This window comes from Orycteropus afer, unplaced genomic scaffold, assembly GCF_000298275.1.
Source record: "Orycteropus afer afer isolate SDZICR_OR568_19922 unplaced genomic scaffold, OryAfe1.0 scaffold00233, whole genome shotgun sequence".
Classification (NCBI taxonomy): Eukaryota; Metazoa; Chordata; class Mammalia; order Tubulidentata; family Orycteropodidae; genus Orycteropus; species Orycteropus afer.
The window spans coordinates 1,015,649-1,034,648 of record NW_006921820.1 but is presented as its reverse complement, the minus strand read 5'-3'; the positions used below and the strand labels follow the sequence as shown (position 1 = coordinate 1,034,648).

Genomic DNA, 19,000 nt, shown 5'->3' with positions numbered 1-19,000 from the left:
AAAAAAAAAAAAAAAAAAAAAAAAATTGTACTGCTTTATTTCAGTTTGGAAACAGAAAAGCTTTTTCAAAATTTTTTGTTACTGTTTCTACTTCTAGTTCTTGTTTTTCTGTCCTCAAGAGTTTCATATATTCATGTACATAAATAAGTCCTGGTACTACAACAATGCTAGTCCCTTAGACTAAAAGGAGCAGTTTTATTGCTCCTTTATAGAAAAGATATAGAAAAGACCTTCCAGTAAAAATTGAGATTCTAGTTCCTTCTGTATTTGTGGACTTAATTTTTAGACTGACAGCCATGAAGGATCTGTGATAACACTTGGTACATCTGAAAGTGTGCCTGGCCATTTTTGATCGCTATGGGGAAGTGGTTTCCCAGTGCCTACCCAGTGAAAAGAGTTTTTTTCCCCACCTAATAATAGCTTATGCAAAGTAGCTGATAATAGCCTAATCACTTTTCACTTAGTGTAGTGCCTAAGGCACTTCACTGCTAACCAGAAGGCTGGTGGTTCAAACCCACCAGCCACTCTTCAGAAGGAAGGTTGGGCAATTTACTTCCATAGTGATATTGTCTCCGAAACCCAAGGAGGGGTCGCTATGAGTTGGGTCCGACTCAATGGCACATAACAACAACACCTCCAAAACAGACCCTTATCCCCATTTCCACCTGGAAACAAGAAAAATGGTCATTTTCCATCTAGTACAGCTATCTACATTTTTAGATTCTCAAATATATACGGTATATTGTATGTATGGATTCTATTAGGGGAGTTACAACTGAGAATAGCCACCGATTTCAAAATTCTTCTCATCAGATCTAATTCAGAGAGTGTTCTATTAGTTGTTCTTGAAATAAGCTTTAGACTTAAACAACCTATTTCAGTTAAGTGTAGGTATTTTTTAATTGTTAGATAAGCGAATATAATTGCTAGTTTAAATGTAAGTTGCTTGGATTGCCTGGTCTTTGTGTATAGTATTTCAACAGAAGGTAGTGTAGTATATTTAATGGGAAGTGCCTTTTAAAATGGCAAAAGAGTTATTGTTTACTTTGCTGTTATTTAAATAGCCCTGAAATGATTCATTAAAAAGCCTAGTTCTTTATTTGCTATGGTCTCTGCCCTTCTAAGCATTTACTTTGTGGCTCAGCATAGCAGTAATCTGGTGATCAGCAGGGATGTATTTCATATTTTGATAGTCTGTGCAAATACATTCATTTAACTAAAAATAATGAAACATGAGGGAGGTCTCTTTTCCCAAGTGAAAGCCTGCCTGTGCATTCATAATGATTTTACATGTGGTAATAGAGCTAGACATACTAACAAGCAGCAAAAGCTTTGGAACTAGTACTGTACAGTGCTTATGATCATGAAATATGCAAAATGTATATAGAAAACTGATAAGAATTGTCACTTTAGCTATGTCCTTCATCTAGTTAAGCTTCTTAGCCAGCCAGATATTTTTTATTAAATATTTTTCAGTGGGGATTAATACTTTATCTAGCCTGTTAATTTTAGTGTGCCTGCCATATGTGTTTTATATTTTAATGACCCTGGCTTAAGTAATAGCTGATAAATCTTCACTATTTCTAGTTCAGCAAGGCTAAGTCAGGAAATCAGAATTTTCATAGATTAAAAACCTGGTGGTTTTGAAAAAGAAAATTTTGGTTTTAAGGGCGAAAATAGCTGTTTAGAATAATAAAATAATTTTTCCTAATTTTTTTAAAGAGTATCTCTAAATGTTCTAAACTTTTGATACTCAGAATTTGATGTACATTAGTGCCCTAGGTGTGGAAAACCTAAAGAAAGACAGAAATAACTCAAAGCTTAGGCACTGTGCTGCCAGAGCCCCTTTGTATACCAATACTGAGATGGAAATTTAGAGCTCAGAGGACCTTGCAGATTCTCTAGTCCTTGTCTTCTTTGTTTTAAATGTCACAAAAATGAGTCAAAACAAGGATAATATGTCTGGTACACAAATAGTGGCAAACCCAAAGCTTGAACCCTGACTCCTTTTGTGCTCTTCTTCTGGTTACAAATCTAAGAATTAAGACTCTCAGAAGATTAATTTTTACCTTTTGTTATGAAACATGACACTTGATGCTTCAGCAGGATAAAATTCATAATGTAATAGCATCAAAATACCATTAACACTTTCCTTCAGGTTCTAAAGCTGGGGAACCCTAAGAGTTATTATAATAGAAAACAGTTTTAAATAATGTCAAAGATTGAAAGACAGTTTCTGATAGTATTGTATCAAAACAATTTTAAGTATGTTGTTGTTGTTATGTGCCGTCGAGTCGGCCCCGACTCATAGCGACCCCTCCTTGGGTTTCCGAGGCAGTATCACTACGGAAGTAGGATTGCCCAACCTTCCTTCCGAGGAGTGGCTGGTGGGTTTGAACCGCCAGCCTTCTGGTTAGCAGGCAAGTGTTTTTAGCCACTATGCTACCAGAGCTCCCAATTTTAAGTATGTTGTTGTTGTTATGTGCCGTCGAGTCGGCCCCGACTCATAGCGACCCCTCCTTGGGTTTCCGAGGCAGTTATCACTACGGAAGTAGGATTGCCCAACCTTCCTTCCGAGGAGTGGCTGGTGGGTTTGAACCACCAGCCGTCTGGTTAGCAGGCAAGTGTCTTAACCACTATGCTACCAGAGCTCCCGATAATTTAAGTATAGTCTCCCTTAATTTTAAGCATGATTTGTAGTTCTGTTAAGCCATAAAGGTGAATTAAGAAGAAATTTTCTCTTAAGCTTAATTTAGCTATAAGTCTCTGGATTGGGTATTGACAAACTATGGGTCTCATGGGCCAGGTCTGACCTACCACCTGTGTTTGTAGGAGCCACACTCATATTTTATTAAGTATTGTCTGTGGCTGTTCCTTTGCTACCAGGACAGAGCTGAGTAGTTGCAACAGAGACCAAATATGTCTTGGTTTATACCTAGAATATTTACTGTATGGCTCTTTAAGACAATATTTGCTCCACTTTAGTTAAATAACCTAGGTTTGGGTAGGAGCAAATGAGCAAGAAAGAAAAAGTTAGAAAAATGCTAGTTAATTATTACTGTAGTATTTTTTGGATAAAGGAGAATGATATCTTTAAAATTTTATTACATTCCTCATCTTACTAGCTTATTAAGATATTTCAGTGTTATTGAGAGTAGCCAATCTCTTAAATTCACAAATGATCAGTTAAGAATTTTATATTTAAAGGGTCTGGTCATACTAATAAACAAAAATCTAGGTTTTGGTTTGGCAAGGTCTTAAGTATCTCTTGGGGACAGGACTCTCTGCAGAAGTAATAAGAAAAAAATGGGAATTATCAGTCTACTTTGGAGGCCTGTGAAGTTGACATGTCCTCAAGATGCAGTGACCAAGAGCAAGCTTTCATAGAGAACTGTTTTCCAAGACCATGTGTTTTGTTTTTCTGGTCTGTGTGCCAAGTGTGAAAGACACTGAGATTGCTGTGTCTTTCCTCCTGCTTGGCTACCAATTATTTTATTAGAATAAGTTAAAATACATAACTGAATAGCACTTCTGATTGGATACTCAGGAGTTAAGATCCGATGATTTGATTCTAACATACTTTAAAAAAAAATAAGTCCAAGTAATACTTTCTTAAATTGAAAATACCTATTTGATAAATACATTTTCCAGATGACTCAAGAGTGTTTTAGTAAAAGGTAAGTCTCCCTCTAAGTCTTTTTTTTTTTTCTTTTCTCCTAACTTTCTTTGAGAATAACTTCCTTTTATTTTTTTATGGTGGTAAAATATATATGTCAAAACATTTACCATTTCACCTGTTTTTACATGTACAATTCAGTGACAGTAATTATGTTCACCAAGTTGTACAAGCATCCATTTCCAAATTTTTTTTATCACCCTTCACAGAAACGTGAGTTTTGCGTAAGCAGTCACTACCTCCTACTCTGGTAGCATAGTGGCTAAGGCACTTGACTGCTAACCAGAAGGCTGGCGGTTCAAATCCACCAGCCACTCCTCGGAAGGAAGGTGGGGCAATCTTCTTCCGTAGTGATACTGGCTCGGAAACCCAAGGAGAGGTCGCTATGAGTTGGGGCCGACTCGATGGCACATAACAACAACAACAACAACAAACCTCCTACTTGCCCCTGGTAGCTGTTAATAAACTTTGATTTATGTGTTTGCCTCATTTAGATATTTCATGTAAGTAGGATCATATACAGTATTTGATCTTTTGTACATGACTTATTTTATTCAGCATAATGTTTTCCAGGTTCATTCATGTCATAGCACATCCCAGAACTTTATTTCTCTTTATATATTTCTGAATTGTATATATGTACTACATTTTGTTTATCCGTTCATCTGTTGATGGACATTTGGATGGTTTCAATATTTTGACTATCGTGAATAGTGCTTAGTGAGCACTGGTGGGATAAGTATCTATTTTAGAGTCCTATTTTCAGATCTTCTGGTTATATATCAGGAGAAGAATTGCTAGGTTATGTGATAATTCTTTTTAACCTTTTGAGGAACTACCAAATTATTTTCCATAGCAGCTGCATCATTTTACAGTCCTACCAACAGTGGATGACGGTTCCAACTTCTCCACATCCTTTGCATACCTTATTTTGTTTTTCTGAAATAGCCGTTCTAGTGGGGGTGAAATTTCTCTCTGCCTTGACTCCCAGTTCTTAAGTTCCTCCTTGCAGAAGCAACCACTGTTAGGCGTTCCGTTCCCTCTATATCCTTCCCAAAATTGTTTGTGCTTATCCAAGCACATATGTTTTATGCCAATAGAATCTTACAGGATGCAGTTTTGTGCCTTGTGCTTTGTATTTATATGAGATGATTGTAGATTCGCATGCAGTTGTAAGAAGTAATAAAGTGATCCCTTATATACTTTGCCCATTTCCCCCAGTGTAACATTTTGTAAAACTATAGTATAATGTCACAACTAGGATATTGACATTGATACAGTTTCTACTGTCTCCTTAGATTTCTCATTTGTGTGTATGTATATTAAATTCTATACAATTTTATCACATATGTAGGTTCCTGTATTCACCACACAGCAAGATACTGAACAGTTCCAACCCCAAAAAGATCCTGTCACCCTTTATAACCACACCTCCCTCCCTGTTGTCTTCCCTCCCTTTATAGCCTGGCAATCACTGATCTGTCTTCCATTTCTAAAATTTTGTCATGTCAAAATATTATAAATTGAATCACATAATGTGTAATGTTTTGCACCTTTTAAAAAACAAATAATCTTTTAGATGTAGATCTACTTCATTTACTTCATGAGTGCATAGTATTCCATTTTATGTGCATGTTTTAATCTACCTAATCTTCATTGATGAACATTTGTATCAGTCTTGCTATTACAAAAATGCAAGTAGTAAATACTCTCTGTATGCATGTGCCAAGTATTTATTGCTAAAATGTGTGGGTAAAGTTGTGGGGTCAGAGTATATGAATGAATTTTAATAGATATTTCTAAATTTTTCTCAGAAAAGGGTGTTTCCAGTGTGCAGTTCCAGTTGCCTTGTATGAGAATACCTATTTCCCCACATTGTCATGTGCACAGTGTATTATAGAATGCTTTAATACTTGGGAGTCTTTTTTTTTTTTTAAATCACCACTTGTCTCTCTAGTAATTATTTTTTTGCATGACTGAATGCTGTATTTGGGCTCAGCTAATGTTAGTTCTCATGACTTCGGTTTTATAGGGGAAAATTCTGTTGCAGGAAATAACATTGGAGCTAAAATATTTGTATAATATTACCAAGTCTACTTTTAGAAAATTTCAATAATCAATGAAATTTCACTATAGCAAAGCTTTAGAAATTGGCTTATAATAGTAATGAGGTTAGTACTATAATGTAAGTTATTGTGTGGACCTTAATGTTGTTATTAAGCAGACTCATCCTCAAGCATGAGTAGGGTTTTATCAAACCTATTTAATTGTTTTTGAATCAATATAAGTTCACTTAATTGAAATTCAAAATACTAGGAAAGAGATAATACTTATTTTAGACCCCATTTAGAGACTGGTGACTCCTTCAGTAGAAGGTAACCAACTAAAAGGAATGTGAAGAAGTGGAGACAGAGAGATATTTTTTCTCCAACAAATTAGTAATTTTTCAGTTTTGATTTTTATTGCTCAGTTTCACATTGCCTGAAAATATAATTGTGTTTGATTTTTATAGCTGTTCTAAGAATGTTTTGATGTACAGTGAACAGAAATGTATTTCTCTAGGAATTAGGTACTAAACACATCTAGAATTGACAAGATATTTAGTAAACTCTCAACAATCATCCACTTTTAAAATGCTTCCAAGTTGCTTTGCACTAGTTAGCAGTCAGCAAATATTAGTAAAATGAAACTGGAGAATTTGTGCACCAGCTACATACCCTGATTGAATAGAATATAGGGTAATTTGAGGACAGAAATTGGAGCATGCAGCTTTATACCAGAGAGAATTCAGATTGAGGGCATCCTTATTCTCTCTATGTGTTTCTCATTAGTAGTTGTCTTCCACTTCAGATTTTGAGAGTCTGTTTATGGATCAGGTACATTTTGCTGAAATTAGATTGACCCCAGTTGAACAGAGGGCCTGCCTATAAAAATCAAATAACTGAGGCCTTTCACCTTTATTGAAAAGTTAGAACAACAAATTAACTTACTCTTATTGAGCCCTTTGGTTACTGTTTATATTTTATGAGAAACCAAATCAGAAATTCTAGAACCATTTTCTCTTTAATCCAGCTTGATCCTCTGGCTTATCAAAAATAACATGGCATGACTTTATTACTGTTCCAATATACCACAAGAGAATTATGGCTTATTAAAATAAATAGTAAAGAAAGAACAACCTTTAAGGTAATATGTGTAGTGTAGTGCTGAAGGCACTTGACTGCTAACCAGAAGCCTGGTGGTTCAAACCCACCAGCCACTCCTCAGAAGAAAGATGGGGCAATCTACTTCCGTAGTTGTACTGCCTTGGAAACCCAAGGAGGGGTCACTGTGAGTCGGGTCCGACTCAGTGGCACATAACAACAACATGTAATACCACAAAGCTAAATCTAGACTTCAAAAATAGTAAATAATTATAAAGAAACAGAAACCTCCAGACTCACCTTTTTTTGATCTCTAGATTTGTTTTTCACCATAGGGCTGTTTGGTCACTCAGATAGTGAATCTATCCAAAATCCAGATACCTACAAAAAGCAGCCTTAATGAGGAACCGTTTAAGATTCTGTGTGGGGAGGAACTTTATCATTCTACTCCCTTGACCTTCTCTGTCCAGTGTGGTAGCTCTTAGCCACGTTTGTCTAAATTTAATTTAAATAAAATAAAAAATACGACTCCTTAGTTTTGTTACTACATTTCAGGTGTTCATTAGTCACATGTGGCTAGTAGCTACTGTATTGGACATTGCAGGTGTAAGCAGGGAAGCTAAAACTTAGTATTTAGATAATTCCTGAAAGATAATATATTCAGAAGAAATTCCTTTTGTTAGGTTGTTGTTGCTTTTTTGATGATTTGAGATCAGCGAACTTTGAAACAGCTCCATTACCAAGATAGAAATATACACTTGCCAAAAGAGAGTTTTCAGCCTCTTTTCCATTGTTTTCTTCCCACAGCTGCTGGGCATGCTGTGTGCATGCATCGTGTTGTGCAGAAGGAGTAGAGATCCTGCTTATGAGCTCCTCATCACCGGTGGAACCTATGCATAGTAGCAAACCTGAGCTTTTTAGTCTTGTTCTGATTTGGAAGGTGAATTGAGCAGGTTTGCTGCTATTGGCCTCCTGAGTTGTTTTAGTTAAAGCACATGTATACTGGTGTTGGACAGAGCAGCTTGGCTCTTCATTTACCTACCTGCCTATGTACCCACCCACCCACCTACCCATCTACCCACCTGCCCACCTACCTATGGCTTTCTTTTCCCTTGTTCTAGCTGATTCTCTTTAAGTTTTTAAGTATGGTGGAAAATGTTCTAATTTCAGAACCATTTGCAAGTTGTGTAGTGTAGTAGAATTAATGGAGGGTGTGGGTCTGCTTTTGTTACCTCCAAGCATTAATGGGACTGATTCTGAAGTATCACCGGACCCTTTCAGTCTTTATAATGTAGAATTATTGGCCAAAGGTTTTGGGAGGAGGGGGAAGAAGCCAGCTGTCTGGTTAATGTTAATGCCAGATAGTACCCCTCATCACTGTCCTTTTAAAATATACATATACTATAGTCCAATAAGATAACAGTTGTACAAAATGGCTAAAATAGACTTTAGAATTATATGGTACATGTCTTGATTCATCTTCAAAATCAGACACTGATCTTTGAAACTAGTGGTTTTTAATCAAAGCTGACTTTATAGGAGGAGTATAATGTATGCACTACTGTTTTAAAACAATTAGTGTGAGTGTGTGTGTGTGTTTTTTTATGATTGAGCCCATTCATCATAAGTCTTAAAACTCGTTTGGAAATAATGTACCCATGTAGACTAGCAAAATAGTGCGTAGATGTGATATCAGTTGTAAATAGAAAAATCTAATTCAATAAACTCTGTATCACCCCTCGATATGTAGTTTTTAATTATTTTGGGTGTACTTGAATTCCAGAGCAGCAATGTAATGTTTTAAACAGTGGTACTGTCTATAGTTCCTCATGATTTGCATGTGTTTTCATTATACCTGTTGCCACATTCTAAAGGCCTTGCTTGGTATTCAAGAAACCACGGATGGTTTTCAGTCAGAATATCTTACAAATGAGAGCAGCTGCTGTGTGCAAAGCTCCGAGGATACAGTGGTGGTACTGTGCTGTTCTTTGTTTTCAAGGAGTTTAGAGTCCTAGTATAGGAGGCATACACAGAAATGTAATTTCCATACAGTGCAATAATTTGTAGTGATAAAGTAATGGGAGCTCATACTCTTAGATTCCTAGTAGAGATGCCTGAGCTTGGAGGCTGAATAGGCTTGTGGGAGGGGTTACATAGGAGTGTGAAATGGGATGAAGTATGTAGGGAGCTACAAATAGCTCATTGTGCCTAGAGCTTAAAATACAAGGTTGAGAGAAGTAGGGAAACCCAGGTCCTCCAGGGTCCTACATGACATCCTAAGGAGCTAAGACTTTACTTGAAGGTAGAGGCAACCGTTACAGGGTTTGTACATGGTGGTAATAAGACCTGTTGTAGATGGGTCCTTGTCATTATAGTACAGAGGATGGATTGGGTGGGGGAGGCGAGGTGCATATGAAGGGATTGTTTAAATTGTATACTCTAAGAGTGTTTAAAAGCATGAAGTAGGGCACTGTTGGTGGAGGTGGTAAAGCATGTGGACTCAGGGACTGTTTAGATTGGAAAAATGGCAACATTTGATAATCATTGATTGGATGTGGGGCAAGGAGAAGAAAAAAAAATCTAGGTGAGACTCAGGTTTCTGGCTTCATCAACTGGAGAAGCTGAGTTTGTTGGAACCAAGTACTAACATTCATAGGGAGCGAGTAAGGGCAGACCTAGGGGCATGAGTTCACATTTAGTTTTGTTGATTTTGAGATGCCCAAGTATCATGCACATCTGTCCTGCCTGGAAATAGAGAGGGCATGGGAATGGTGAGGAGGCAAAACTAGCTTCTGTTGAGAAAGTGGAAGTTACCAAAACATTCATGATTTCACAGGAACAGAGGACTGGATAATGGTGCCACTCACCCATCCCACTTTTTTTCCCCCTTGCCTGTTGCACAGTTGGCGAGAGTGTTTGCTTATCCTGCTGACCTTTCACTGCCACCATCATCCCCCTCATCTGGCCCTGTCCCCCCCACCCTACCATTCTATGGCTACCTCATCCCAGGTTGTAGCTGAGGTGGATTGTGATGTTGGTTGCCCTCTCTGTGCATAACAGAACTGGGCCTCTAGAATAGAAAATTACTCCATGAACTTACCCAAGAAACTAATTCCACATACTCCTCCTTCATGCATTTCCATCTGCTTGCCCTGTGCTCTGTCAGCTGGAACAGATGTGCCATGTTAACAGTGAAGCCAAAAAAGGTGGTAGCTCCAGGGCCACCGGTTCAACCATTCTAGCTCCTGCCACCTTCCAATTGTGTATAGTTCCTAGGACAGTGGTCCTGAAAATGCCCTTTTCCATAGCCTGGGAACCCCTAGAAGGGGAATCTGTCTGTTAGCCAAAGTCATACAAATTCAACTTCTGCCTTAACATCCCCAGAGTCTGACACACCTCAACTACTTCATGTAGTTGAGACCAGGAGTTCGCCCTACCCTGAGATTCTATTCTTCAGAGAACAAAAGAGTTACTCCTTAACTGAAATGTAATAAATGAGATCTCTCCCTTTCCCAGTGTTTCCCAACCTTGTCTGCACATTGGAATCACCTTGAAAACTACAGATGCCTGGGGTTTCAGAGTCTGTGAAGTAGTCTGGGGTGCCAGTCAGCCAAAGCTCAGAACCACTACTATATCCTATAGCCATTATTATTATTATTATTAAATAAGCTTTATTTGGAAATAATTTCAAACTTAAAGTTGTAAAAATAAAAATTGAACTTACAAGGACTGAATATCCTGTACTCAGATTCACCTATTAACATTTTGCCCCATTTGATTGATCATTTGTGTTCGTGCATGTGCTTGCTCTCTCCACATCCTGCTAATATTTCAGTGGGTATTTCTTAAGAATGAAGATATTCTCGGACATAACCACAGTATAGTAGTCAATTCAGTAAATTAAACACACTAATATAATACTTTTAATCCTGCCATTCATTATGTCCTTTGTAGCATTTTTTATCCTCTAGTTCTGGAACCTGTTTAGGCTCCAGTATAAACATTTAATTATCATGTCTTTGGTATCCTTTAATCTGGAGCTCTTAGTTTTGTTGCTTCTGACATTGACATTTTGGCAGAATAAAACTAGTTGCCAAAGAGTTGATGCTGACCTGACGACCCCATGTGTGTCAGAGTAGACCTGTGCTCCATAGGGTTTTCAGTGGTTGATATTTTGGAAGTGAATCGCCAGGCTTTTCTTCCAGGGTACCTCTGGGTGGGTTCAAGCCACAAACCTTTTGGTTAATAATCTGTTTGTGCCACCCAGGGACTCTGACCCCTTTATTTAAACATTTCTGCTCATTTTGGGTTAATCTGATGTTTCTTCTTGATTAAATTCAGAGTTTGCATTCCAGGTGCTAGAATTCTGTGTCATGTTGTATCCTTTTAAAACACTGTATCTGGAGGTACATGATGTCCACCTGCCCCTCATCGGTGATGTTGATATGAACTACCTGGTGTATCATTCAGGGTCCAGTGAGGAGAACATATGAATAGGGAAATTTTAATACAGAGAAATTTCAACTAGATAAAAGGTAGTTAAACACTAAAAGGGGTGAAAAAGAGAGCTCTGAGGTGTCACAGCAGGTGGCAGCTGCAAAAAACAGCTTCCACTCCAGAGGCCAAGGGAAGCGTGAACAGGAAGGAACTTAAACTCTCAGGAGGGCCACACAGACTGAGGTGAGGATGTGGCTACGCATGTAGAGGACATGCAGCCTGCCCTGTGGGGAAAAAATAAACCTGGAGGGTACCCATCACTGACCCTGGAGATCAGAGAACTGCCACCGTGGTAAATGAATGCTGCTACGACTGCGCCACACCAAGAATAAAAAAAAGTAATCCGTCTCCAGCCTCTAGCCTTGTGGTCCCCCCTTCAGAGCCTTCTGTGGGCCAGCAGGCAAAGGAGAAGAGAGGGTTTGCAGATTCCTAGTCTCAGTGTGACCAGGAAGGACAAGGAAGGTGAGTTTAGAGCTAAGAGACAAAAAGTTAATAACCAGCACACCTGGTAAAGGTGTGTTCCACTTTCTCCATGTTATAGTTACTGCTTTTCCCTTTCCAACCAATCAGCAGTTTCTGGAGAGATACTAAAGAGCATAAATATCCTGCTCTTCATCCACTCCCGCCTGCCCCCAGATTTAGGAAATATTGCTTATTCTGCCTTGAATTAATTTTTACTACGATGTTTACAATGTTGTTTTTCCAGTCCAACACTTCTTTCTCATCTACTATTCATCCCTTCTCTCACTTCTCACCCATTTATTTATTTTTATTTATCTCCTTATATTCATTGTGAACTGATAGATTACCATTGTTCAATAGTCTGTAATTCATTATTGTCCATTTTGGGAGAGTTCTCAGATAGCTCCAGATTTGATGACTGGGAAGTGCCTTCAGGTTGCCTCCTGTGTCCTTGAAACATGCTGTGACATTCTTGGGAGCATTTCTGTAATCTCAAATAAAACAGGATGTTCTAGGCTCATCTAGTATCCACCTTGCCTAGCCCTGGAGTCAGCTGTTCCTGCAAGGAGTCCTGTTCCTGGCACTGCTGCTGGAATGGCTTTGCTTATCTCAACAGATGACAGAATGTGTATTATTGCCTTTTTAAAGTTCTTTTCAATCTTTTTTTTTTTTTTTTAAAAAAAAAAAAAGTAACTAGTGTTCTAAGAAATGTAAACTACATAGAAATCTAAAGAAAATAATGCCCATAGGTAAGCAACTTGAGCAGTGGTATGTATCCTTACAGACTATTTTCTCTACATGTACAAAAAGAGACTGGGTGGTTTTTGGTTTTGTTAATTATATGATTTTTATTTGACAAGTTCCTCTTTTTCTCTTCACAACATAATATGGTACTCTATGTCAGACTGTAGAATCAATGCCATCCCTTTTGTTAATTGCAAGGATGTATTAGTATTTTGATGGACCAACCTACAATGGCTACAATGAATGGACATTTAGTTGCCTTCAGCCTCACTGCAGTGAACAGAATAGTGTTCTGTACACTACTCCTGTGCATTTCTGCATAAACTCAGGACAGAGTCTTGGGGTAGTGGATTTATTCTGGATCAAAAGTTACATTTAAAACTTCTTGTACATACATTCAGTTGCCCTCCAGAAAGATGATACCAATTTATACTCCCACTAGCAGAAAGCCCTGGTGGCCTCCTGCCTAAAGCATTTGATTGCTAACCAGAAGGCTGGCGGTTCAAACCCACCAGTCACTCCTTGGAAGGAAGGTTGGGCTATCTACTTCCATAGTGATAGCACCTCGGAAACCCAAGGAAGGGTCACTATTAAGTCAGATCCGACTCCACAGCAGTGTGTTGCATTGTGTTGAGCAGTGTCTGAAAGTGCACATTTCCCTAGATACCATTCCTGACACTTAGGGAATTGGCATCAGCCTTTAACTCTTCCAGTCTGACAAATGAAAATAATATATCTCCTTGATTTTTAGCTGTTGTTGTTGTTATGTGCCATCGAGTCATCCCTGACTCACAGCGACCCCTCTTTGGGTTTCCGAGGCAGTATCACTACGGAGGTAGGATTGATTTTTAGCTAGGCCTGCGTGTTTTCAAAGGTGTTTTAGCCATTTGTATCTCCACAGAATTTCTAGTTTCTATCCTTTGCCAAGTATTATAGTGTTGTTTGTTTTTCTTTCTTACAGATCTTAACAGAGTTAAGTTTATTTAGGAAAGTCTTTTCTAGGAATCTTAATATTTGTTGTTATTATGAATGGAATAATTTTCCCTCACTGGCTATAAACCCAAGGAGGGATCGCTATGAGATGGATCTGATTCAATGGCAGTGAGTTTGGTTTTTGTTTTTTATGAGCATTTTATTTGTTAGCTATGTTGGTCTTGTATCCAGCATCTTGAAATTCTTAAAAATATGTCCTATGTGGCTTGTTATTGCCCATGTCTCTGACGTCTCCTGAGGATATTATACAGTGACCTGACAACAACAATTTCCTAAATTTACCTACTGAATACCTTTTTGGACACTGCTCAGTGCATTGCTGGTTGTGTGGAAGGTAACCCATACACAGGTCCTGCTCTCCTATCTTTGCCCACTGAAGAAAGTAAAATAGATGTGAAACTATAGGATAGAAAAGAGACTTGTTCATCTTTTCATCTGTAACACTTGGCACATAAAACGAAAGAAAGAAAGAAACCTCACTGCTATTGAGTCAATTCAGACTCATAGTAACCCTGTAGGACAGAGTAGAACTGCCCCCATAGAATTTCCAAGGCTGTAAATCTTTAAGGAAACTGCCACCTCTTTCTCCCGCAGCTGGTGGGTTTGAACCACCTACCTTTTGGTTAACAGCTGAGTGTTTTAACCACTGCACCACCATAGCTTCTACCTGGCACATACACTGTCATCAAGCTGGTGGGTTTGAGCTGCCAATCTTCTGGTTAATAAATGCCTTAGGCACTACGCCACCAGAACTCCTTCTGTACCACTATCTCACTGCCATCGAGTTGATCCCAACTCATGCGACCCCTCCTTGGTTTCCAAGGCGATATCTCTATGGAAGTAAATTGCCCAGTCTTCCTTCTGCGGAGTGGCTAGTGGGCTTGAACCTCCAGCCTTCTGGTTAGCAGTCAAATGCCTTAGGCACTATGCCACCAGAGCTTCTTTTATACCACCATTGTTGTTATATGCCTTCAAGTCAGACCTGACTCATAGCGACCCCTTCTTGGGTTTCCAAGGCAGTATCACTACGGAAGTAGATAACAGGTTGTTTAGGAGTTTGAAAACCATATTCTTATGGCACCTGAGTGACTGACTTATTTCAGACATTTAGGACCTCCGTATACTACCTGTAAACTATACGGGTAGATCCTGAGATGGAGTGGACCCCCTTTCTCCTCCCTTTGGCTTTCTAAGGGGGCTCTGCTGGGCACAGTTTGAAACCATGTCCTTGTGGTCCTGATATTCTGTCAGGATGCCCAGGGCAGTGAGCTCACTTGCTGGTGGCCACATTGTTCTTGGCTGATTTGCACGCCAGGATAGGCAGACATCTCCAGTTGCAACCAGACCAAGCCAAACAGATAAACACCTATATTGAGGTTGCTTGGCCTAGGAATGGTTGTAGGAGGGCTGTCAGAATTGGATACCAGTGGTACATGAATCCAGTTTGGCCAAACAGTGGCTGGTGTCTCCTTGTCACTGTTGGAAAGGACTCACTGACGTAGTCACAGCTCTCCTGAGAGCTGTGAAGAGGGTTTTGCTGAGCCCAGAACTCCGCTGTTGATTATAGTCAAGATTTGGAGGTGGTGGGCCTTTTCATAAAAGCCATCCCTTGCTTTTCATCAGCATGTACCCTTATCTAATTTGAACCTTATAGGAATAGCAGCTTGCACAGAAGTTTTTTGGCCCATCTAATTGATGATGAAACTTAGACCTAAAGAAATTGTGATTTGCCTAAGACCACACACAAGCATGAGGCCATACTTTTCCCTTCCTATTCCATGCTGTCTTTGAGCAGCCCTCTGCCAGGAAGAGGGCTGCAGTTATTTACACACCCAATTACACATAAGACAACTCCCTCTTTATCTAGCACCATCTCCTCTGAAGGCAATCCATCCATGCAGTTGGTTCCCAGCAGCTAAGGTTGTGACCTGGTGCACAGAAGAATGGAGAAAGCTGCAGAGGCAGTGAATCTGACTTAGATCCGTTGTGTTGGTTTTTTTCCCCCTGGTATAAATTGTGACCCAGGAGTTACTTTCAGTTCTGTTTTTTGGCTGCCTGAATGACTGGAGCACAGTGTTATCTAACACTCATTACCCATCATCCTCTGGGACCATAGAAACTGCAGCACCTGTCAGAGATGATGATAAATATCTAGGCCAAAGGTTTTGAAAAAATGTTTGTAGTGGAATGGAATGCTCAATCAAGATGACAGGGTATTTTCAAGGAATAAATAAAGCGTTGATACCTAGCTTTCTACTCTTTTCTTTCCCCTTCGCTGCCCACAGAGAACCTGACCCAGTGGTCAGTCTGTTTGGCTCTCTTGCCACTTGTGGGCTCTGCCCTCCTCAGCCATGTCTTGCAGCTCCTGCTCCAAGGCCGTCTCACTTCTGGGCCTTTGCTCAGGCTTTGTCTTTGCTGATTCCCCTCCTCCAACTCCTACTCCACCTGAGGAAAGCCAGCTCATCTTTCCGGCTCAGCTTAGAGTCACTCCTCACCACCTCCCTTTCACTTTTCCTCATTACTGTCTCAGGTCCCATAAGTTACCATGTCCTATCTTTCTACATTCCTCCAGAATTACTCACCTCTCCACCCCAGTTTCCACTTCCCAGACAAGCAGCTGTTATGTCTGTGTTGGACAGTTTGCTCCTGGCCTCCCTGCCCCACTCATGGCCTACTTGCTGTCTACCTTGTATCAGAAGGGTTATAGAGTTGGTATAGTAGATAAAGTGCTTGGCTGCTAACCAAAAGGTTAGTGATTTGAACCTACTAGCCAGGAGCTCTGGTAGCATAGTGCCTAAGGCACTTGACTGCTAACCAGAAGGCTGGCGGTTCAAACCCACCAGTCACTCCTCGGAAGGAAGGTTGGGCATTCCTACTTCCGTAGTGATACTGCCTCGGAAACCCAAGGAGGGGTCGCTATGAGCGGGGCCTACTCGATGGCAAATAACAACAGCAACAACAAGCCACTCCATAGGTGAGACCTGGCAATCTGCTCTTGTAAAGATTTCAGCCTAGGAAACCCTATGGGGCAGTTCTACTCTGTCCTCTAGAATTCACTTTACAGCACCTAACAAAAGCACTGAGTGTCCGCCTTTGGAGGTGAGTGAAGGCACGCCTTTATCTTAGCATTTGTATTAGCAAATGCAATGCTAGTCACAGAGAAATTATCAAAAGACCACTTGAATTACTTCTGGGGCTGCCTGACACTTTGAATTACTTGGTGCTGGGCTTGACATGCATGTTCTGGGCAACATCTTTGGTCCCAGGTAAGCTTTTTTTGCAGCCAAGTATTTATTTACAGGCTGCTCTCTTTCAGGGAGTGGAAATCCAACTAGCAGATTACTTTTTCTTCTCCAAACAACCCTGTTTATAGACCTCAGGTGAGTCCAGGACAGGAGTAGGCATTTAGTCATCTCTCTCTCTCAGATGTTCTTTAAGAGGGAAGATGACATTTCAGGAAGGATTTAAGCCTCAGTCTGTTTTTTTTTTTTTAATCCTCCAAAGGTCCAAAGCCTTTTCCATCCTGCTGGCCCTACACCCACCTGGTGGGAAGGGGTGACACTCAGTAGGTGGCTAGCCTCATCCTCAGCTCTGGAGCCCTGCTTCCTGGGGCCCTTTATCTACCCACTCCCTCTCCCCGTGAGGTTAGGGAGACAGACTGCTTTAGGCCTTAGTACCTCTGCCTGGCCCAACATGAATAACACTTTGGCATAAAACCCTTTCACTGCATTAGCTTGTAGACCTAAGGGGCCCACATACCTGAGACTGGGGTGAGAAGCCACAAATCAGAGGTAGTCTTCCTCCCCAAAAGTTTGATTAACCAAACCTCTCAAACCTGCTGAAGTCATGAGGGTGAGGACATAGAGATGGGCATCTGCATTAAACACTGGAGCAGCTCCTTTTGACTGTAGAGACTACTCTCCTGGCCCCATCCTTGCTCTGTCCCTATGGTATAGCTGAGTCCAGGCTCTCATTTTTGCCACCTGTGGCATCTGATGGGACCTCTGGTAGCACAGTGCCTGAGGCACTTGACTGCTAACCAGAAGGCTGGCAGCCAGCCACTCTTTGGAAGGACGATTAGGCGATCCACTTCAGTAGTGATACTGTCTTGGAAACCTAAGGAGGGGTCGCTGTGAGTCGGATACGACTCTATAGCAGTGAGCTTGGTTTTTGATTTGGTGGCATCTGATAATTTGCCTGGACACGTGGAGTCATCCTTCACATACTGGCTGTCAAGTGGGCAACTGGCTGGGAAGGGCCAGGACCAGTGGGGAAAGCCACAAGTCCACAGCAGGGTTCCTTGTGGGGTGCTGTGCTCCCTGTCACCAGAGATTTCTAAGGAGACTAGGGTGCCCAGGGCTCATTTCCCCAGGAATGCCAACGAGGGCATTGCACAGGAGATTGGATTAGCTTCTCTCACAATCTTCTAAATTCTGGGGAATTCCAGTGATGACCTTCATTCCACTTTTCTCTGCTACATGCCCATTGTAGAGATGCCAAAGGCAGGAAGGAGCAAAATGGAATCTCCCCTTTCCTATCTTTGCACAGCTTCCTCCTGGTCCAGGACCACCTGTTCCCAGAATCCTCTGCCTGCTCTGCACATTGGGACATTTTCTGTAGTTTATGTTTGGTCCCTTTGACAAGGTCAAGAACTCTTTAAAATAGAGGAAGGGACTGAAGTTTTATTCACCTTTTTCTCACTGGCCCTCACATAGAGCTGTGCCCACAGGATGGTCCACAAAGGTTCATGAATAAGTGAGTGAGTTAACAATACCAGATAAAGCCTACAGTAGACAATTAAGACCTTTCAACAAGTGATTTCTTCTATTAGGACATGGCCAGCGGAACAGAGCCAATGTGTCTCTCCAACCCCATCCCCTGGCCCTGCTATTTCCCTGCAGCCCCTGGGCAGGAGAAGGAGGTTAGCCAGGATGGGCTGCTGTGCTGACATTGTTGGTGAGGCCCTCTTGTCTGCACTTCGAGATGTCTCCCCTTGATCCTCTGCCCCTCTAATCTGAGCACTTCAGCCTAGGAACGAGAAAGAAAAGGGCCAAAGAGAAAAAGAAGGCACCCCTTTATTCCCTGTGGGGGAGACTCCATAGGGAGCAGCCAGCATCCATCCCCAGGGGGAGCAGGCTCGGTTCTGGGGCCACAGCAAGGCCAGGGCAGTGATGAGGGCACTGCTGGCTCCTTGTGCAGAAGTCCAGGTGGGGGCTCCTGCCCTTCCTCAGAGCTTCTCCAGGTAGGAACCAGGGACGAAGCCACGCTGCCCATTCCGTTCCACTGTCCACCAGCCATCCTCCCCTTCCAGGATGACTGCCAGGATGTCCCCTGTGGAGATGTCCAGTTCCTCGGGATTCTGTGCAAGAGATTCAGAGCACACCAGGCTGGAAGGGCTTGCTGGGAGGATTCTGGGCTAAGCAGTCCCCTGAAGGGGCACCCCATGGAACTTAACTTTCAGTCTTCTCCCTAGTTTGTCACTAGA

At 41.0% G+C, this 19,000-nt stretch overlaps 2 protein-coding genes across 2 annotated transcripts in view; one reads left to right on the top strand and one right to left on the bottom strand.

Moving 5' to 3' along the window:
* The window catches only part of TSPAN3 (tetraspanin 3), a 39,756-nt gene extending 32,037 nt beyond the window's left edge, over positions 1-7,719 (top strand). The window contains exon 7 of the mRNA XM_007948928.2: positions 7,627-7,719. Within this exon, the coding sequence (XP_007947119.1) occupies positions 7,627-7,719 (93 nt within the window). The remainder of the gene's footprint in view (positions 1-7,626) is intronic.
* An 11,023-nt stretch (positions 7,720-18,742) lies between these two features.
* The window catches only part of PSTPIP1 (proline-serine-threonine phosphatase interacting protein 1), a 54,615-nt gene continuing 54,357 nt past the window's right edge, over positions 18,743-19,000 (bottom strand). The window contains exon 16 of the mRNA XM_042782066.1: positions 18,743-18,874. Coding sequence (XP_042638000.1) covers positions 18,743-18,874 — 132 coding nt within the window. The remainder of the gene's footprint in view (positions 18,875-19,000) is intronic.